This window comes from Acinonyx jubatus, chromosome E3 (genome assembly GCF_027475565.1).
Source record: "Acinonyx jubatus isolate Ajub_Pintada_27869175 chromosome E3, VMU_Ajub_asm_v1.0, whole genome shotgun sequence".
In the NCBI taxonomy this organism is placed as follows: domain Eukaryota; kingdom Metazoa; phylum Chordata; class Mammalia; order Carnivora; family Felidae; genus Acinonyx; species Acinonyx jubatus.
The window spans coordinates 40,248,197-40,270,196 of NC_069398.1; the positions used below are offsets into that span (position 1 = coordinate 40,248,197).

Sequence of the window (22,000 nt, forward strand, 5' to 3'; positions counted from 1 at the left end):
TAAAGCTTTCATGCTTGGGAGGGGGGTGGGAGGGGCTGGGAATAGAATGTTTCTCAGATGCCTTTTCACATGTGCATTATTGGCTCCTTTTATCCTGAGGACATCCTGAGCTGTCCTCATCAGTCTGCTCCCAGTGTTTTTTACTGAGGCCTGCGTGTTACTGATGGGGACACAGGCCAGGCCACACTAGGTCACCTAGGCTGCATGTGGCCAGCAGAGAAGTGCTCTTGTCTGTACGTGCATGACTTTGGCTCAGGGGGAGTCGGCAGGGTGTTTCACGAGCCTGAAGATGCTTTCCTGAGATCACTCGGGGACTGTGATGTTCTCATCTCGCATTGGTCAGGCCCAGTTGGGGCCTAGTGACAGCGGATTCGGGAAGCTGGTAACCGGGAACATCTGTCCCGTTAGGGAATGAGAGGAATTTATGGCCTGCGGAATCAGTGAACTGTTCCCAGCCCCTGCCCACGCCTGCTCAGCGGCGCCCCCTGCCCTGACTCTCCGAGCCCCACTGGAGTAGGGGAGACTGGGGCGGCATGAGACGCACACCCTGTGTCCCAGGGCCCAGCACCAGGTGTGTTTCTTAGCAGTGGGTTGTGCAGGGTGTCTAAAGTCCTGCTTTACCCGGGGGGTAGACAGGGGACATTGTGATGTGTTTTCTCTGTTCCTGCCACAGAGCTTCTAAAAAACTCTTGGAATTTGGTATTGATACTCATAACAAGCCCCTTTCAACCACACCCGAGTTTATGCTGATCAGATTCGGGGAAGCACCTAAGGATGGGGCCTGGCTGCGTTTGGAGCCAACTTTGTGGTTAGAGGCTGGACATCGAGAGGGTCGCCAGCAGCCAGTGATTGAATCAGCCGAGCCCACATAAGACGAAGCCTCCACAAAGACCCTGAAGGGCCGGGTTCAGGGGGCTTCTGGGTTGGTGAGCACAGCGAGAGGCTGGGAGGGTGGAGCGCTCAGAGGGGGCGTGGAAGCCCCGCGCCTTTCCCACCATCCTTGTGCTGGACATCTCTTCCATGTGGCCGTTCCTGAGGCGTGTCCTTTTATATTAAGCTGGTGACCTAGTAATCTGGTAAGTGAGCTGTTTTCCTGAGTTTTGTGAGCAGCTTGAGCAAATTAGTTGGGGGTCGTGGGAATGTCCAGCTTATAGCCGGTTGACAGGTGACCACCCGGACTGGGGATTGGCATCTGAAGGGAGGGGGCAGTGGTGTGGGCTGAGCCCTTCATCTGTGGGATCTGATGCTGTCTCCAGGTGGATGGTGTCAGGATAGAGCTGAATTTGTAGGTCATCAGTCGGTGTCCACCGAAGACTGGAGAATTGGATGGCGGTGCGGGAAGAGCACACAGTGGGCTGGAGTAGTTGAGTGTGCAGCATGCAGCTCTGGGGTCCACACAGGTCTTCAGTGAGGACGCCACCTCTGGCTGGTGCTGTGGCTTGAGCGGGTCATGTGACCGCTCTGTGCCTCCTATTTCCTCTGCTGTCAAATCGTAGTAACTGTGTCATCCACCTTCCTCCGTTCATTCAACTGGTTTTTACCAGGCTCCTGTGTGCAAGCCAGGGTGGTGGTCACTGGGATACAGGACAGTGAACATGCATGTGATCCCTGGTCGTGGGCGGAGGAGGACAGAGTGTGAACCAACCAACAAATAAAGAAAAACTGATGATCCTACTGTGAAGACTGTTGGGGCAGGAGGATTTGCTATGGAGCGGGCTTGCAGGGAGTTCGTAAGAGGCCTTACTGCTGAGCGGCAGGGTGGGGGCAGCCTCTTGGGTCACAGGGAATGGAGAAAGTGCCTGAATCCCAGAGGATGGCCCAGGAAGGTGGTGCAAGGTGAGGTAGGCAGCACAGAGGGCAGAGCAGAATCACTCGTTCGTGGCCCTGTAGGTTGAGGCATGGGGATGTTGGCTGCGGGGGATAGCATCACTGTCTCTGGTCTGGAACGTCTGGAGTGCAAGGAGGGACCTGTGGTACCTAGAACCGAGTTTGCGTGTCCTGCGTTACCTAGAACCACACAGAGACTTGAGGCCAGGAGGTGCGGGTGTGTTGGAAGGGTGGGGAAGGAAGGTGGGCCGCTGCTGAGAATCGCAGGAGGTGGGGGCCCCCCCCGGCCTGAGTCCCCACGAGGAGCCAGGGTGCGGGCAGGGGCTCTGAAGGAGTCCAGGCTCCCAGGTGTAGCCTCTAGGGGGCTCCCTTCACCAAAGCCCACAGGTGTTGCTTCTTCCTGAGACCGTCAGCTTGCTAGAACATGGCACTAGTCACTTCATTCTCCACATCATTCCATTCTCATCCTCAATGAAGAACTCTGGCCCTAGAGTTCCCAAGGTCCCTTGGGACATCCCAGGCTCCCTCCAGCAGTGTAGAGGCCCCTCGGGGACGACTGGAACAGATGCCTAGGAGGAGGAGCCCTCGCTGCTTCACCTAGTGAGGGCTTTTCGCTGAGGTCTTGGGTGACACCAAGAGTTGATGAAGCCCTGGCGGTGATGGTGGTGGCTGTCCCCAGGTGATCCTGGGTGGCTGGAGCCTGCCCAGCTTCTTTCTGTTGTGGGGATCCCATAGGTTGGTGGGTTTGCTGCACATGCTTCTCAGGGGTCCAGACTTGGGACCTTAGACCCAGTGGGTATGTCCAAGTCTGTCTGCACTGCTGTGTCTACACCACAGTCTGGGTGACTTATAAACAACAGACACTTATTTCTCACAGTTCTGGAGGCTGGGAAGTCCAAGATCAAGGTGCAAGCACATTCGGTGTCTGGTGAGAGCCTCTTCCTGGTTCATAGACAGCTGTCTACTCGCTGTGCTCACACGGCTGGGTTAGGGGATTCTGGAGGGCCTCTTGTAACGGTACTAATCCCATGCATCACAGCACCTCCTCATGACCTAGTCACTTCCCCAAAGCCCCAGCTCCCAGTACCATCACATTGGGGGTCAGATTTCAACATGTGAATTTGAGGGGGGTGGGAAGTAAACATTCGCTCTGTAGCAGGGTCCCAAACTCTGGTCTCTTGATGAAACTTGGGTTTTGTGAATGTGTAGCTAAGAAGGGTTAGAGTGGAGCGGGTGTTTTGGGGAGAATGTTAGGATCCCACTTTTTCTCACTCCACTCCTCACCCTGCCTGCTGGGGGGCCCTGACAGTTTTGGTGTGGAATGTTCCGGGCTTTGACCTTTAACTCTGATCCCAGGGACAGTTTGAGTGTCCTGGTGCCTCGCTCCTTAGCAGGGTTATTAGTTCATTTAAGTAATTTAGAGTGTTGCCTTTTTGGGGTTGTGAATGGTGATCCTGGTACACCATGTGTATATACCACCAGTCATTTGAGAGTGACCAGACAAAACAGCCCCAGGAGCCCTCCTGGCTTGCTCTGTGGCCTGTGAGGAAGGGACAGCACCTTCCCACCTGCACCAGGCATCACTGAAACAGCCTCTGACGGGAGCCTCGTGGTTTTGATTTTCCTCATCTGTAAAAGATGATGAACACATGTGTCCGTCCACGTCTAAAGGACAACAGAGCCGTGTGTGGGAATGCTGGGAGGCCCCCAGGGGAGGGGGTCTCCCTTGGTCTTAATTTTGTGGCTGGTCACCTGTTGGTTATCCAGGTCACCTGGCCACCTGTAAGTAGGGCAGAGTGTGAATCCCTCCGGCGCATAGGAGGTGAAGCGTCTGGGTTCCCCTGCGGCCGTGAGGTCCTGGTGCGTGTCAGTGCCCCGTAGCCAGGGCTTCTGGGCCCAAATCGCCTCTAGCAGGCCTTCCACGTGGCCATAGGATTTTCAGCCCTTCTGATGGGGACGGTCTTCCCACGCGGCTCTTTCCTTGTGTGCGAACAGCCACCCTTTGCAGCCTGCAGTGAGATCAGTGAGATGACCCCATTCACTGGCTGCTGTCCCTGTGTGTGTTGGGGGTGGACGTGGGGGTGGCTTCAGCATGGGGCTAAGTCACGGGGCTTTGAGGGGACCTCTGATATCGTCCTGAATGGAGAGGAGGGGCAGGATCTGTGTCCCCTCCGTGGGTTCCGTATCAGGGGGCATGGAGGAAAGAGCCCGGTGGCTGAGGTGGTGGTTTGTCTTCTTCATCTTCCTGTCTGTCTGCCTTTCCGTTTCTCCCCTTCATGGTGTTTTCTTGCTCTTTTCCCTCCCTCGTCTTTAGAGCTCGGCCTGCTCCTCTTGGTCCTAAACCGTGTCAACACACACACACACACACACACACACACACACACCACGCACGCCCAGACACACACACATGCACAGCACACCCCTGCAGCTGGGTACACCACACACCTGTATGCACGCGCAGACACGCACGAACACACACTCCTTCCCTGGTCCTCTGCGCACACATTCTTCCTTTAAAAGTTCCCTTTTAAAAAAAAATTTTTTTTTGTTTATTTATTTTTGAGACAGAGAGAGACAGAGTATGAACAGGGGAGGGTCAGAGAGGGAGACAGAATCTGAAGCAGGTTCCAGGCTCCGAGCTGTCAGCACAGAGCCCGATGCGAGGCTCGAGCTCACAGACCGTGAGATCATGACCTGAGCCGGAGTCGGAAGCTCAACCGACTGAGCCACCCAGGGGCCCCTAAAAGTTCCTTTTTAAAAACGTGAACTTTTGAAAAACCTAGCAAAACACAGAGAATAACACAGCGAATGCCCTTCCTTCAGAATCCATGCTTCCCATTCCTCACGTTGTATATGTCTTTCCACAGCACCTCCCCTGAGGTTACAGTTTTTATAAATAGTAAACCTAAATACGCATCGAACGTAAAATACATCAAAAAGGTGTCTCTTAGGTGAGTGGGCTCCTTTCGTCCCTGATTGGTTCCTGTGGTCACGGTTGAACATAACCCACGGCTAGAGTGAGACCAGGTCAGCACAAGCTCTGGTTCTGGTTTTCATTTGAAGTTGAGAACCCATGTCACGTAAATAAGTAGATGGGAATTAACAGGGTTTTGATAAAGAATAGCATCTAATTCCAAGTTTTGTGCCCCCCCAAAAAATCACGTTAAAGATTAATATCAAAAAACTTACTGATGAACTCCTAGCTGACAACTCAGGTTCCCCCAATCCCTAAGAATAGCTTTATTGTAGGTATAATTCACACACCTTTAAGTCTACTAGTGGACAATTCATTGGTCTTTCCAGAACATGCTTCCAGTTTTGTGATACTACCACATCTTGTACCATGTCTTTTGTTTTTTTTTTTTCAAGTTTATTTATTTATTTTGAGAGACAGAGAGAGGAAGTGGGGGAGGGGCAGAGAGAGGGAGAGAGAGAATCCCGAGCAGGCTTCACACTGTCAGCGCAGAGCCGGATGTGGGGCTGGAACTCAGGAACTTGAGCCGAAACCAAGAGTCAGTCGCTTAACCAACTGAGCCACCCAGGTGTCCCTCATATATTTTTTTAAATAATTTTTCTTGGACTGTGTGCCTGGCTGGCTCAGAGCAGGAGGCTCTTGATCTCAGGGTTGTGAACTCAGACCCCACGTTGGGCGTGGAGCCTTCTTTAAAACAAAAAAAAAATCTTAAAAAAATTTTTTTTCTTCTTTTAAAAGTAATGTTAATTATGTTAATTGGGGCATCTGTCAGGCTCAGTTGGTAGGGTGTGAGATTCTTGATCCCAGGGTTGTAAATTAAGGCCCCACTTTGGATGTAGGGATTAGTTACAAATAAAATATTAAAAAAAAAAAGTAATGTTAATTGTAGAAAATGTAAACAATATAGGGAAAACCAAAAAAAAAAAAAATCGTCTGTTGCCTCTTCATCAGGAGGTTTTAGATTGTAGCATTTAAATTTTTTTTTTCAACGTTTATTTATTTTTGGGACAGAGAGAGACAGAGCATGAACGGGGGAGGGGCAGAGAGAGAGGGAGACACAGAATCGGAAACAGGCTCCAGGCTCCGAGCCATCAGCCCAGAGCCTGACGCGGGGCTCGAACTCCTGGACCGCGAGATCGTGACCCGGCTGAAGTCGGACGCTTAACCGACTGCGCCACCCAGGCGCCCCTAGATTGTAGCATTTATACCTCCAGTTACAAAAGCTTAAAACTGGACTAAGATGTTGGGGCCTCCTGTGCACAGTTCCATCGGGTCATGCACAGTGCTGTGGGGGAGAGTAAAGAGAGAGGGAAAATGGGGGCAGTTTGGTCAGCAAGCAGGGTAGCAGGGGTGGGCCAAAGGCCAGGCAAGGTTAAAGCCCAGGTCCAGGGTCAGGTGCAGTGACAGGCTGCGTGCCAGGCCTTGGGTGCCTTGTTCCCTGCCCCTACAGGGCCGTTGTGGGGAAGATGTCAGAGAAATTACTGCTTGTGCTTTCTTCTAGGATTTTTATGGTTTCAGGTCTCACATTTATTAAAACAAGTCTGCACCTTAAAGTGCACTGATAGTTCCAGTACATAGGACCCAGTGCAGATCCTAGGTGATTTTGGAAGGGTCCTTGTGCTGCCCCATGTCTCAGTCCTTTAGTTAAGAGCACTGCATGGTTCATGTTCCATGGAAAGACCTAACAGTAAGCAGAATGTCTGCACTTTTGCCCCTGCCGCGTCCAGTCCCAACTGCCGCCTTTTGTTCGTTTTGTTTCTTCAGTTCCACATATGAATGAACTCATATGGTAGTTGTCTTTCTGTGACTCACTTATTTCCCTTAGCATAATACTTTCTAGATCCATCTGTGTCATTGCAAGTGGCAAGATTTCATTCTTTATTTTATGGCCGTGTAACATTCCTCTGGCTGTGTGTACACGTATGTATACCACGTCTTCTTCTTTATCCTTTATCAGTCGACGGATGCTTAGGCTACTTCCATAATTTGGCTGTTGTAGATAATGCTGCAGTAAACATCAGGGTGCATGTATCCCTCTGAATTAGTGTTCTTCTATTCTTTGGGTAAAGATCCAGTAGTGAGATTACTGGATCGTAGGGTAGTTCTATTTTTAACTTTTTTTTCTTTTTAATTTTAGAGAGAGATCGCATGTGAGCAGGGGAAAGGGGCAGAGAAAATCTTAAGCAGGCTCCATTCTCAGTGCAGATCCTGACACGGGGCTTGATTGTATGGCCCTTGGGTCATTCTCTGAGCTGAAATCAAGAGTCAGATGCTAAACCAACTGAGCCACCCAGGCTCCCCTCTGCTTTTAATTTTTTGAAGAATTTTCTTTTTTTTTTTTTAATGTTTATTTATTTTTGAGAGAGAGCACAGGCAGAGGAAGGGCAGAGAGAGAAGGAGACACAGAACCTGAAGTAGGCTCCAGGCTTCAGGCTCCAAGCTGTCAGCATGAACCTGACGCGGGGCTCGAACCCACGAACCGGGAGATCGTGGCCTGAGCCGAAGCCGGACACTTAACTCACTGAACCAACCAGGTGCCCTTGAAGAATTTTCATACTGTTTTCCAGGCGGCTACACCAGTTTGCATTCCCACCAACAGTGCACTGAGGGTTCCTGTTTCTCCACATCCTTGCCAACACCTGTTGTTTCTTGTGTTGTTGATTTTAGCCATTCTGATGGGTAGGAGGTGATATCTCATTGTAGTTTTGATTTGCATGTCCCTGATGGTGGGTGATGTTGTGCCTCTTTTCATGTGTCTGTCAGCCATCTGTATGTTTTCTCTAGAGAAATATCTGTTTGTGTCTTCTATTTTTAATTGGATTATTTGGTTTTGTTTGGTGTTGAGTTGTATAAGTTGTTTTTATATTCTGGATACTAACCCCTTATCAGATATGTCATTTACAAATTCTTTCATTCAGTAGGTTGTTGTTTAGCTTTGATCGTAATTTCCTTTGCTGTATGGAAGCTTTTTATTTTGGTGTAGTCCCAATAGTTTATTTTTGCTTTTGTTCCCTTGCCTCAGAAGACGGATCTAAAAAACTGTTGCTTCAACCGATGTCAGAGAAATTACTGCTTGTGCTTTCTTCTAGGATTTTTATGGTTTCAGGTCTCACATTTATTAAAAATTTTTTTAATGTTTATTTATTTTTGAGAGAGAGAGAGAGAGAGAGAGAGAGAGGCAGAGTGCAAGTGGGGGAGGGGCATAGAGAGACAGGGAGACCCAGAAACCGAAGCAGGCTCCAGGCTCCGAGCTGTCAGCACAGAGCCTGACGTGGGGCTCGAACTCACGAGCTGTGAGATCATGACCTGAGCCAAAGTCGGACACCCAACCGACTGGGCCACCGAGATGCCACTCAGGTCTCACCACATTAGAAACTTAATCCAGTTTATTTTTGTGTCTAGTGTAAGAAAGTGGTCCAGTTTCATTCTTTTGCATGTCACTGTCCAGTTTTCCCAGAGCCATTTGTTGAAGAGACTGTCCTTTTGCCATGACATATTCTTGCCTCTTTTGCTAAAGATTAGTTGACCATATAATTGTGGATTTGTTTTTGGGCCTTGTGTTATGTTCCGTTCATCTACGTTGTCTATTCTGTGCCCGTACCAGACGTTTTGATCACGACAGCTTTGTCATGTATCTTCAGATCTGGAATTGTGATGCTTTCAGCTTTGTTTCTCTTTTTCAAGATTGTTCTGGCTATTTGGGGTCTCTAGATGGTTCCCTACCAATTTTAGGATTCTTTGTTCTAGTTGTGTGAAAAATGCCATTGGTATTTGATAGGGATTGCGTTAAATCTGTAGATTGCTTTGAGTCGTATGGACATTTTAACAATATTTGTTCTTCTAATCCATGAGCATGGAATGTTTTCCCTTTTGTTTATGTCATCTTCAGTTTCTTTCATTAGTATTGTACAGTTTTCAGAGTACAGGTCTTTCGCCTCCTTGGTTAAATTTATTCCTAGGTATTTTATTATTTTGGTGTTCTTGTAAGTGGGATTGTTTTCTCAATTTCTCTTTCTGTTGCTTCATTATTAGTGTATAGAAAGCAGTGGATTTCTGTACATTGATTTTGTATCCTGTAGCCTTCCTGAATTCATTTATGAGTTCTAGTAGCTGTTTTGGTGGAGTCTTTAAGGTTTTTAGATATAGTATCATGTCATCTGCAAATAGTGAGAGTTTTACTTCTTCCTTAATGATTTGGCTGCCTTTTGTTCCCTTCTCTTGTCTGATTGCTTGGGTAGGACTTCCAGTACTATCCTGAGTAAAAATGGTGACAGTGGACATCTTGCCTTGTTCCTGATCTTAGGGGAAAGCTCTCAGTTTTTTCCCATTGAGGATGATGTTGGTTGTGGATTTTTCGTAGATGGCCTTTATTATGTTGACGTTTGTTCTTTCTAAACCTACCTTATTGAGGGTTTTCATCATGAATGGATGTTGTACTTTGTCACATGTTGTATCTGCATCTTTTCAAATGATCTTACGGTTTTTATCCTTTCTTTTTTTGATGTGATGTGTCACATGGATTGACTTGTGAATATTGAACCACCTTTACATCCTGGGAATAAATTCCACTTGATTGTGGTGAATGATTATTTTAATGTATTGTTGGAGTCTTTTAATTTTTTTAAAATGTTTATTTATTTTTGAAGGAGAGAGAGAGACAGAATGTGAGTAGGGGAGGGACAGAGAGAGAGGAAGACACAGAATCCGAAGGAGGCTCCGGGTTCTGAGCTGTCAGCACAGAGCCTGACAATGTATTGTTGGATTCTGTTTGCTAATATTTTTGGAAGATTTTTGCATCCGTGTTCATTGGAAATATTGGCCTGTACTTCTCTTTTTTGTAGTGTCTTTATCTGGTTTTGATATCAGGGCAATGCTGGCCCCATAGAATGAATTTGGAAGCTTTCCTTCTATTTTTTGTAGTAGTTTGAGAAGAATAAGTATTAACTGTTTTTTAAATGTTTGTTAGAATTCCTCTGTGAAGCCATCTGGTCCTGGACTTTTGTTGGGAGGTTTTTGATTACTGATTCAATTTCATTTCTGGTAATTGGTCTGTTCAAATTTTCTGTTTCTTCCTGATTCAGTTTTGGGAGGTTGTATGTTTCTAGGAGTTTATCCATTTCTTCCATGTTGTCCAGTTTGTGGGCATGTAATTGTTTATAATATTCTCTTATAATCCTTCATGTTTCTTTGGTACTGGTTGTTGCTTCTCCTCTTTCATTTCTGATTAATTTGAGTCCTCTCTCTCTATCTCTCTCTCTCTTTTGGATGAGTCTTGCTAAAGATTTCTCAATTTTGTTGATCATTTCAAAGAACTGGTGCCTTGGTTTCATTGATTTGTTCTACTTTTTTTTTTTTTTTTTTTAGTTTCTATTTTCTTTATTTCTGCTCTGACATTTATTATTTCCTTGCTTCTGCTGGCTTGGGGTTTTGTTCTTCTTTTCCTTGCTCCTTTAGGTGTAACATTAGGTTGCTTATTTGAGATTTTTCTTGCTTCATGAGGTAGGACTGTGTTGCTACAGACTTCCCTCTTAGAACTGATGGGGCGCCTGGGTGGCGCAGTCGGTTAAGCGTCCGACTTCAGCCAGGTCATGATCTCGCGGTCCGTGAGTTCGAGCCCCTCATCGGGCTCTGGGCTGATGGCTCAGAGCCTGGAGCCTGTTTCCAATTCTGTGTCTCCCTCTCTTTCTGCCCCTCCCCCGTTCATGCTCTGTCTCTCTCTGTCCCAAAAATAAATAAACATTGAAAAAAAAATTTTTTTTTAAATAAAAAAAAAAAGAACTGCTTTTGCTGCATAGATTTCGGACCATTGTGTTTTCACTTTCATTTGTCTACATGTATTTTTAAGGTTCTTCTTTGATTTATTGGTTGACCCATTCATTGTTTAGTAGCATGTTATTTAACCTCCATGTATTTGTGGTCTTTCCAGATTTTTTCTTGTTGACTTCTAGTGTCATAGTGTTGTGGTCAGAAAAGATGTGTGGAATGACTTTGATCTTTCTGAATTTGTTGAGACTTGTTTTGTGGCCTAATGTGATCTAATCTGGAGAATGTTCCATGTGCACTTGAAAAGAATGTGTATTCTGCTGTTTTAGGATGGAATGTTCTGAATATATCTGTGAGATTCATCTGGTCCAGTGTGTCATTCAGAGCCACTGTTTCCTTGTTGATTTTCTGTTTGGATGATCTATCCATTGATGTAGGTGGGTTATTAATGTTCTCTACAATTATTGTATTACTGTCCATTACTTCCTTTATATTTGTTATTAACTTGTGTATTTGGTTGCCAGATATTTACTTCTTGTTAGTTTGTCCCCTTTCTGGTTATATAGTGCCCTTCTTTGTCTCTCGTTACACTCTTTGTTTTAAAGTCTATCTTGTCCCATGTAAGTATTGCTGCCCCAGATTGCTTTTCACACCATTAGCATGATGAATGCTCATCCATCCCCTCACTTTCCATTTGCAGGTGTCTTTAGGTCTGAAATGAGTGTCTTACAGGCAGCATACAGATTGGCCTTGTTTTCTTACCCATTCTGTCACCCTTTGACTTTTGATTGGAGTGTTCATTCCATTTATATTCAAAGTAATTGTTGATAAGTATGTATGTATTACCATTTTTGTTACTTGTTCTGTGATTGTTTTTATGGTTGTTTTTCTCCATTCCTCTCCTCTCCTCTCCTGCACTTTTCTCTCATGGTTAGTTGGCTTTCTTTATGATATACTTGGGTTCCTTCCTCTTTATTTTTTTCATGTCTTTACAGGTTTTTGATTTGTGGTTACCATTCGGTTTGTATGTCACCTCTTCGGCATATAGCAGTCTGTATGAAGTTGCTGGTCGTTTAAGTTTGAACCCATTCTTTAGCCCTCTCCTCCCCATGTTTTAGGTAAATAGTCATACTTTATAGCCTTTTATTTTGTGAGTCCCTTGACTGAGTTCTACAGGTACACTTATTTTTACTGCTTTTGTGCTTCAGTGTGACCTCCTCTTGATTACATCTATAAAGACCCTATTTCCAACTAAGGTCACATGCACAGGTGTAGGTGTGGAACTGAGACATATCCTTGAGGAGCACACAACTCCGACTGCCACAGAAGGAAAGGTTAATGGACCAGAAGACCTGATATGCCCCTGAGCAGGGAAGAGAGGTCTGGGAGCACAAAGGGTGTTGGGGTGCAGACGTTGAATGGGCCAGGTTGAAGGGCTGAGGCTGGGGCTAGAGCCGAGTGGTAAGGACAGCCTGCGAGGCTTCTCTCCAAATGGAGCTGTTCTCAGTGCTGAGCCTGTTAACCATCACCGGCTTCCCCTGGGCTGTGTCGAGCCTTATAATCTACAATTGTGTTTCCTTTTCTAACCAGGAAACTACTTTGCCTCTCACTTTTTCATGGGAGGTGAGAAATTCGACACCCCTCACCCTGAAGGTTACCTCTTTGGAGAGAACATGGATCTGAATTTCCTGGGCAATCGACCGGTCCAGGTGGGTCACAGTGGGGTAGGCACGTGGGCAGTGGCAGCAAGGTCCTCCCCTCCGCTATCCATAGCTAGCTTTGAGGATAAGCAGGCACTGAGTCACCTCACATGGGCAGAGCTACTGGCTGGATGTGTGTATGTCTGTGCAGGGGTCATGTCCTGGCACTGCCCCCTTAGAGGTTGGATGGCTGCAGATAGCTCACTGGGGGACAGGGTAGCCATTGCTGAGCCCAATGCAGCCAGGCTATGGGGCTTATGGATAGTTATGGATTTGATCCCAGGCCTCTTGGATGACTTTCTTTAAAAAAGAAAAAACAGAAGCCACACTCTGTAGAGCAGTGGGTGAGAGTTGTGACCCAAAAGAGACATGCACATGGCCAGTGAGCATTTTTACAAATGCACTTTCGATAGTCATCAGGGAAGCACACGTTTACATGCTGCTGTCCATTTGTCCAGCACACATTTGGTACCTGCTGGGTGCCTAGGACTCCTCCAGGGGCTGGGGATGGAGGACATATCCTACCCTCTTCCCTCCTGGGGTGCAGGCAGTGAAGAAAAGATTCATGAATGGAGACAAAAGAGACCGAGAGGGACTAGTGAGGGCCTCTGGGGAGGGGGTGCTGACCAGGGGACTGGGTCTTGTACTTTAAAATGGTGGGCCTCAGTGTGGGTGAGGAGCCAGGCAGGAGACTGTCTCTTTCAGGAGATGCTGGACTCCATTTCCCAAGGCTGCTGAGTCCTGGGGTGTCCCTGGTCCTGGCAGGGGATGAGATGTCCACTGGCCCGGGGGTCTTTAGGCTGTTTTAGCAGTGGAACAGCTGGTTGACATGAAATCTTGATCCTTTAGTGTGTGGGAGGCGAGGAGCTTTGGCCTCGAGTGCTGCCCTCCCCGACCCATGGGACCACTGGGACTTCCAGGTTGTGCTGAGTCCCCCGCCCTCCTGAGTCTGTGAGAGCAAGAGTAGCAACCTCACCTTCCGTCTTCGAAGCCTCAGCTCGCAGGCAGGGCCTGGCTCTTACAGACCTCCCGTAAATCTATTATTGTTTAAACTTTTCTTTTGAGGCCATCGTAGACTCCCCTGCAGTGGCGGGAAGGGGTTCCAGTCCTCTGTGCCTCCCTCCCTCAGCTTCCACAAGGACAGAATCTTCCAGAGCTGTGCTGCACTGTCATGGGCAGGAGCTGATGCCGCTGCAGCACATTTCCCAGAGATCTCCCATTTTCCAGTGCTCCCCTGTGTGTGTGTGTGTGCGCGTGTTTGTGTGCGAGTCCCTTCCAGAGTCTCTCCTGAGCATCATCCTTACCTTGCAGGCCCACTTTATTCAGGACAGCAGTGGGCACCAGGTCCCGCCTCTGGGAACATGGCCTCAGAGCCCCAGGGTCCCTCGGGCCGGGTTATGCTTACTGAGAGTCCCCCTGGAATTGGAGGACCATGGCTGGATCTATGTGGCCAGAATCCTTAAGGGTTCTGGTCCCTGTTGTTTGTCCCTTGTGGCGGCTGCTGGGCCTGTGGTTTCCTTCTGTACGAATGAGCGCAAGGGCTGGGGTGTACAGAGTCGTGCCTGTGCTCCGATTATCCCTGTTTTCTATCCCTGTCACATCCTGGGGATCACCGGGCATGGCTTTGGGTTTCTCCCTTCTAGTTTCCTTATGTCACCCCCGCCCCCCATGAGCCGGTGAAGACACTGAGGAGCCTGGTGAACATCCGGAAAGACTCTCTCCGACTGGTGAGGTGAGCCTTCGCCTTGCCTCATGCTGCGGTCACAGATGCCTGTGAGGGGAGGCAGCAGCTAGTGGCCCCAGTCCCTGCTCCCTCAGCTGTGGAGCCAGAAGGTCACGGACAGGTCTCGAGCCCAGAGGGGCTCCTAGGGTGTGAGTACAGAGGGCTCTGCTCATGGGACTCTAGTCTTCAAACCGGCCGTGCCCCCAGGGATGTCGGTCCGCATCCACAGACGCTTTCACTTGGGGGATTGGGTGCCCCTGGCCTGTGGGGGCAGAGACCAGGGATGCTGCTGAGCACCCCACAGTGCACGGGACGGCCCCACGACCAACAGCGATCCGGCCTCGCACGTCAGCAGGCTGAGAACCACGTTAAACCTGGAAGACGTCTGGGTCTAAAGCCAGAGGACCCCTCTCTTTCTGTGGGCGGGACACAAGGGAGGGAGGGCTCTGCAGTGTCCGGCCTTATTGCCCAAACAGGGAGTGGGCCTCCACGCGTCTGGCAGCCGCCTCTGAGGGGCCCCGTGGGGGGCGCACCTGCTGTGCTGGGTGGAGGCCGCCACCTCTGTCCCTCTGCTCCCCGGCAGGTACAAAGATGGTGCCGACAGCCCCTCCGAGGACAGCGAGAAGCCGCGCATCCTCTACAGCCTGGAGTTCACCTTTGATGCCGACGCCCGCGTGGCCATCACCATCTACTGCCAGGCGGTGGAGGAGTTCCTGAACGGGACGGCTGTGTGAGTGTCTGCGGCCTGGGTGGCGGCTGGCCCGGCAGCTGTGCTTCTGTTGTCTGTGCTGTGCGTTTGAGATTTTGGAGGTTTTCTTTGCAATAAGGGTCTCGCTGGCCCCGAAAGTTTGAAATCTGTAACTTCAGCGTGACCACAGACTCAGACAGATGGGCAGAAACATACCCGCTTATGTCCTGTTGGAGGAAAAACACCTGAAGGCCAGACTGGCTCTGGTGCTGGAGCTTAGGCGTCAAGGGTTGGGACTGCTGGTACCTCAGTTTCCTCAGCTGGGGGTGGGGGTGGCTGGAGCCACCCCCTCGCGGTCGGTATAAGGACCTTGGTGCTGCTGTTGGAGAAAACCTGTAGCTGGGGTTTGTGGGGAGCACTCCCTGCAGGGAGTGAACGCTTTGTCCGTCGGGTCACTGGGCTCGGGGCTCCCTCTCTCGCACCCTCCCTTGCAGCAACAAGAGGACAAGGTGCGCAGCTCGGCTTTGGTCTGTGTCATATTTGGACCTGGAAGACATGCCCCCAGAAGGATAGTGGATGCGTGAGCAAACAGCTTAGCTGTCCCTGGAGCTTTTGTCCTGAACCCCCGGGGGGCTCCACCACTGGGGACAGAGGACAGAAATGCTGCTCTGTCCCCTCTCTTCCCTTCCTGAGACCTGGCGGGAGTGACTGGGAGCCTGCTTCCCTTCTCAGTTTGCTGGAGTTGAGTGGGGTGAACATAGAAGTCAACGGAACAAAGACCGTCTCTAGGACCCAGAAGGCTGTGCCCAAGCACCTTTATCCGAGCCTGGAAATTCTGTTTCCATTTGAGCTGCAGTGACCCTCCTGCTCCTTCCCTGGTCTCCTCCCTGCTTCTTGACAAGTGAGAAAAGGGGGCAGATCTGAGGTCCCAGAGAAAATCCCAGGTCTGCTTGGGAGCAGAGTCCTAGCCTGTGGCTTTATCACAGGCTCAGGGCTGTGATGTCACAGGGAAGAAAGGCCCTGTGGCCTCCAGGGGGTGGAGGGGCCCCCTCTCTTTGTACATACAAGAGCAGCCCCGCCCCCCACCAGTCTGTCAGGCTCTCCAGAGTGTCTTTTGTCCAAGAGGCTGAGGGAAGCCCCAAGAGTGGCTGCTGTGGGGCGGGTGGAGGAAGCAGGTCAGCGCCGTGTGTTGGATTCCTGAATGGGGAGAAGCCCGAGTTGGTCAGAATTGAAAATGCATGTACCCTTTCTGGGAACGTACCTTGGGAACGTGCTCTTATACGTGGCTAAGATGTATGTAGAGAGGGTCCTGGAAGCACCGTTGGGAATAGCGAGATACTGGAGTCTGGTCTTCACCAGCGGGTCGCCTGGTCGGATCAGAGTTAGTGACCGCACAGTGGAGCACATGCAATGTTTGCAGAACCCGACACCCCTGCGTGTGGCGGTTAGGGGACAGCGCTGGGGGCCATCAGTAGTGAGGGAGCCGGTGTAGGCGGGCCGCCGTGTGAATACTCAAGAACAGACACCATGCACGCGGGTGTGAACATGCCCTGCTCTTCTGGGAGTGCTTAGTGGGTTGTGGCTGGGACAGAGAAGCCCATGGCAGGGAGTGAGCGTGAGGGTGGGCCGTGGGGACACGGCATGCCGGGCACATGTTTGTCCCATGTTTGTTCACTAAAGTAAACACACCTCAAAAGCCAAATGGAAAAGCGCAGCCAGATCTGGAAAGGCAGTTGTGGGGCAGGTGTGGGCCCCAGAGGACTTGTAAGCAGGTGAGTTACCAGGCAGGGCTGGAGGCAAATAGACTGAGGGCCCTGCCTCGCCGGGGGAGGGTGAGGACTCGCAGGTGAAGTAGGGGGTCCTCACGTCTGATTTCTGCTCAGTCCCCACAGACCGGTGGCTGCCAGCCCCTGCCTCACAGGTCCTGGGCTGGCAGGGGACTGAGACTGAGGACCGGGCACAGCAGACCATTTGCTCTGGGCACAGTCTCAGCGGCCTTTCTCTCGCCTGCCCCTTCAGGTACAACCCCAGGAGCCCTGCCCTGCAGTCTGAGACCGTCCACTACAAGAGAGGGGTGAGCCAGCAGTTTTCCCTGCCCTCCTTCAAGATCGACTTCTCCGAGTGGAAGGATGATGAGGTACCCTGGCCCCCGTCCCAGCCCTCTCCCGAGCACCGTCCGATCGCCACAGGCCTGTCTGCTCACATTCCTCGAGTGGCTGATAAGCCTCAGGAGTGTATGTGTGCTCAGTTGGGCGTGCGCTGGACCAGGGAGCGGGGTTTGATTTGAGTGTTGGCTAGACTGGATGATTGAGGACGGACAGAGCGCCAGCAGTTAGAAGCTCCAGTTAGCGGCTTGGGTGGTGCCTTGTCGGGGCTGTGGGACTGCAGTCTGGCAGGGCCCCTTCCACCTTCTGGTTCTTGGCTGGGGCTGGCAGTTTATATCACATGAAGGATGGCAGTGGGAGCTTTGTCTGTAACAGCAAAATTTGGACATAACCTGTCTGTCCGTGACGAAGGGATTGCTTATTCACTGATGTTATGGGAACCATATGATCATATGGGCACCGTGGTTCGTTTCCGTAATGGGATGCCGTGCAGCCCCAGCAGATGGAAGGGATCGTGTGTACCGTACACACCGGTACCGAAAGCCCCTCCTGGGTCTGGAGAAGAGTCTGTTGCAGACAGAGGTGCAGTGTAATTTCACGCACGTGACAAGAGAGATGCACAAAGCCATTTCCGCAGGTGTCCGTATGTGTGTATAAAGCTCAAGGAGAAACTGGAGAAGATGCCCATGAACTACATGGTGGTTATTTCTGTGCAGGGTCTTGATATAAGGCAAAGAGTCCTGCATTACACACGCACGAGCCCATTCTGCACGTGAATAGTGTGAGTGCCAGCAGTATATATATGTGTCTGAGTTGTTTGAACAGGTCTTTTAAGGTAGAATTTGCATACCATAAAACTCACCCCTTTTAAGTGTATAATCCAGCGATTTTTAGTAAATTCATGAATTATGCCGTGGTCACCACAGTCCAGTTCTAGAATGTTTCTGTCCTCCCAGTAGGGTCTCTCATGCCCATTCTTAGTTAATCCTAGTTTGTAGTCCCAGCCCCTGGTAAGTCCTCATGTACTTTCTGGATGTTTTATATAAATGGAATCATACGATAGGTGGCCTTTTGTATCAGGCTGCTCTCACTTGGCTGAATTCTCTAGTTTTTTAAAGAAGGTAGTCATGTATTACTGAAGTACATTATGGGGAAGGAGTGGAGGCAGTGGGGCGTGGGATGGTGTAGGAGCTGGGCAGGTGGGTTCTGGGTCATGAGCTGTGTCAGAAGGTGAAGGCCACACCGTGGTGTTTGCTCTCGTTCGTCAGGGCGCTTTGGTGGCCAGCAGCAGAAGCTGCCTCTACTGCTCATGTGAGGAAGTCTTCTGAAAGAAGGATGGGGCTTTTGGAGCCCCAGGAAGAGCTGGACAGCCAGGCCTTGGGACAGCCCGGCCCCCGGCCTCGTTCCAGCACGTGGCTCCATCTCAGTGTCCACACGCTGCTGGCTGGGATACCCAGCGGCTGCACGCAGTCCTGCCCGCCCTCCTGTGAATGCGGGAGAGCTGCTCCTTAAAGAGAGGGGGGCTGAGAGGGCAGCAAGGGGCTAGACAGACACGTGGGTGCCCTCACCCTGCGGTCATTGTGGGGAGGACCGGGTTGAGCCCGCATCTGTTTGGTGACCTCCGTGTGTAGTGCGTCCCTTGGTATTTTGGCCGCAGAACAGGTCCTTGTGTATTTGTAGGTGTGCTGAGTCAGCCAGCACTTCGGGTGCTAGCCCCCAGTGAGGCCAGTTGTCCTGGGGGCACACGTGGCTCGTAAACCAGTCTGAAGTGCCACACACGGGCACCTCCCTTCCTCCCTTAGAGCTTCAGGAGGCCCACATCCCAGGTCATCAGCATGTGGCAACGCGGCCATGGCTGGGGTGGTGGTAGGCGCCACGTGGAGTGGTGGTGGCCACTCCGGGCCTGTCCAGTGTGGAGTCACCCCAGGACCTTTCCTTGCCTTTGCCTTCTCTGGTGATCACCGCAGCTAGTGTGTTTTTGAAATCAACTCACTTCGTTGTGGTTTTTTTTGTTTTTTTTGTTTTTTTTTGGCGATAGAATACACAGAACAAAGTTTACCATTATGGCATTTAGTACAGTCCTCTATGCGTACCTCTGTGCAGTCCCAGAACATTTTCATCACCCCAGCGGGAAACTCTGCACCCGTTAAGCGGTCATTTCCATTCTCCCCTCTATTACGTGTATTTATATTTTTTCTTCAAAAAATTTTGTGTAATGTTTATTTATTTTTGAGAGGGAGAGAGAGACAGAGTCCCAACAGGGGAAGGGCAGAGAGAAAGGGAGGCACAGAATCCGAAGCATGCTCCAGGCAGTCAGTGCAGAGCCAGATGCGGGACTTGAACCACCACATTCTGTGAGATCATCACCTGACCCAAGTCAGACGCTCAACTGACTGAGCCACCCTGGCGCCCCTCTTCTTCTTCTTCTTCTTCTTTTTTTTTTTTTAAACGTTTATTTATTCTTGAGAGGGAGAAAGAGACGGAGTATGAGTAGGGGGGGGCAGAGAGAGAGAGAGAGGGAGACACAGAATCCGAAGCAGGCTCCAGGCTCCAAGCTGTCAGCACAAAGCCCAATGCAGGGCCCGAACCCACAAACCTCGAGATCATGACCCAAGCTAAAGTCAGACACTCAACTGACGGAGCCACCCATGTGCCCCTACATGTGTTTTTAAAAGGAAACTGTATCAGTTATTACCATAGTTGGGAAACTGCTTAAACTTGCCATAGTTAGAAGGTTCTGGAAGTTAAGCTGTATGGAGAGCCAGCTGTTATGATGTCCTGTCACTGTGTCATTGACTGCCGAAGGTGCTGAAGCGGACATTGGCAGGTGTTAGAAGCCTGACAGATACTCGGGCACCAAACCCAGATTTTTCCTCAACCAGGGCTTCTCAGTCTCAGTGCTGTTGAGCCCTGGGGCCCAGATCATTCTCTGTGGTGAGGGCTGTCCTGGGCACTGTGGGATGTTGATCCTTGGCCTCCACCCGCCAGGTGCCAGGAGCCCCCCCTAGTGGTGATAACCAGGGATGTCCCAGACACGGCTAACTGCCCTCTCACCATCCTCCTTTCTAGCTATTTTCCTGGATTTGCCTATTTAAAGATTACAACAGTAATGTATGCTTATTGTAAAATGTGCAAATTATACAGAATTTGTAAGGCAAAACGCGCTCCAGTTGAATCTTCTCCAGAGGCAACCACTTCTGTCCATTTAGGGGATGTATTCCAGACTTTTCTCTCTTGTGCATTTGTTTGTTGTCAAGATGCCGTCATGCATAGAAATAGTATTCTGTAGCTTGTTTTTCCCCCCACAATCATTGAAAGTCATTTTCTGATACATCATTACACATAATGAGTTATCTAAATTCAAAAACCTATGTTTTCCCTTTGAAGTACATACTCCTTGAAGGCAAAGCTCTTATCTGAGCATGAATGCAGTGAACAGTGTGTGTGGATACATTTCCAGAGGATAAGTACTCTTGTCTCCACTGCATTGTTGCCTGCTGGCTTTACCTTTCTGCTTTAATTCCCAGAGCCACTTCCTCTGGCCTTCTCCTTTCTATGTATGTATGTATGTATGTATGTATGTATGTATTTAAATTTACATCCATGTTAGCATATAGTGCAACAATGATTTCAGGAGTAGATTCCTTAGGGCCCCTTCCCCATTTAGCCCATCCCCCCTCCCACAGCCCCTCCAGTAACCCTCTGTATGTTCTCCAAATTTAAGAGTCTTCTGTTCTGTCCCCCTCCCTGTTTTTATATTATTTTTGCTTCCCTTCCCTATGTTCATCTGTTGTGCATCTTAAAGTCCTCATGTGATGTCTCTTGTTTTTTTTAAACAGCTTATTGAGGTCTAATTTTCACCCCTTTAAAGTGTACAGTTTGGTGATATTTACCGTAGAGATAGTCCCTGACTTCAGATGGTTCAACCTAAGAGTTTTCGACTTTACGATGGTACAGAAGCAACGCACATTGGATAGAAACTGCACTTCGAAGTCTGAATTTTCCCCTTTCCCTGGGCTAGCAATGGAGTCCTCGCTCAGGACTCCAGGCGGCAGGAGTCATGGCTTCTGGTCAGCCACATGGTCACGAGCGTAAATGACCACAAACTGGTGGCCATTCTGTTTTCCTCCTTCACTACAGTGTTCAGTACATCATGTGAGATACTCAGCACTAAATTATGAGATCTGCTTTGTGTTAGGTGGTTTTACCCGCTGTAGGCCGATGTTTTTGAGCGTGTTCAAGTTCTGCGAGGTGTATTATTAAGTGTGTTTTTGACTTCTCATACTTTGAACTTCTGAGGGGTTTCTCGAGATGTGACCCCACCGTAGAAGGTACAGACCTTCTGGAAATGGAGTTCCAGAGTATTCATAGAGTTTTGCAGCCATCACCACCATGTAACCCCAGTCCACTTCTGTCACCCTCAGAAGAAACGCTCTGCCTGTCCACATTCCTTCCCCAGCCTCCCCCTCAGCCCCTGGCAACCACTCATCTACTTCCATCACTGTGGATGTGCTTGTTCTGGAAGTTTCAAATAAACAGTCATACACTGTGCGACCTTTTGTGACTGGCTTCTGTCACTGAGCGCGTGTCTCACGCAGGTGGTAGCAGTTGTCAGCATGTCATTCCTTTCCACGGCTCACGATACTCCGCTGTGTGGTTGGACCATGCCCGGTTCATCTGTTCACTGGCTGACGGGCGCTTAAGTTGTCTTCACCTTTGGGTTCTTAGGAGTAATGCCATTCTGAACGTCACTATACAAATTTTGGTGTGGGTGTGTGTTTTTATTTCTCTTGGTTATGGTTTGCTTTTTATTTTTTAAGGCTAGTTTTCGTAGTAGTTTCAGGTTCACAGCACAGTTGAGAAGAAGGCATAGAGATTTCCCATAGAGCCCCATCCCCACATAAGCATAACTTGTTTTACTGCATTGTAGTGTGGGCGTCTTTTGAGATGTCCTAGTGGTTGGAGTGGCTTCTTTGCTGGTTTTCAGGCTCCCTGTACCCTGAGGCTGCCGTGAGCCTGCGGCCTGGCTGGGTCCTGTCCTCAACACGTTCTTCACCGCCCCGCGTGCAGCTGGTGTGCATATGGCTTCCTGTAGTCCTGCGTTCCTGGGAATCCATGGCCTGTGTCTCTGTGAGGCCTTCCCAGGCCACTGTCCTCCTCAGCTCCTGCTGTCTGAACATGCCGAGCTTTGCATGGCTGGTGTTCATGGCATGTTTTGTT

At 49.6% G+C, this 22,000-nt stretch overlaps 1 protein-coding gene across 4 annotated transcripts in view; it reads left to right on the forward strand.

The window, feature by feature from the left end:
• MGRN1 (mahogunin ring finger 1) overlaps positions 1-22,000 on the forward strand; it is a 53,086-nt gene that overhangs the window by 9,784 nt on the left and 21,302 nt on the right. For all 4 annotated transcript variants that reach the window (XM_027043312.2, XM_027043314.2, XM_027043313.2 and 1 more), the window contains exons 2-5: positions 12,155-12,273; positions 13,908-13,996; positions 14,571-14,717; positions 16,695-16,812. In XM_027043312.2, the coding sequence (XP_026899113.1) occupies positions 12,155-12,273; positions 13,908-13,996; positions 14,571-14,717; positions 16,695-16,812 (473 nt within the window). The remainder of the gene's footprint in view (positions 1-12,154; positions 12,274-13,907; positions 13,997-14,570; positions 14,718-16,694; positions 16,813-22,000) is intronic.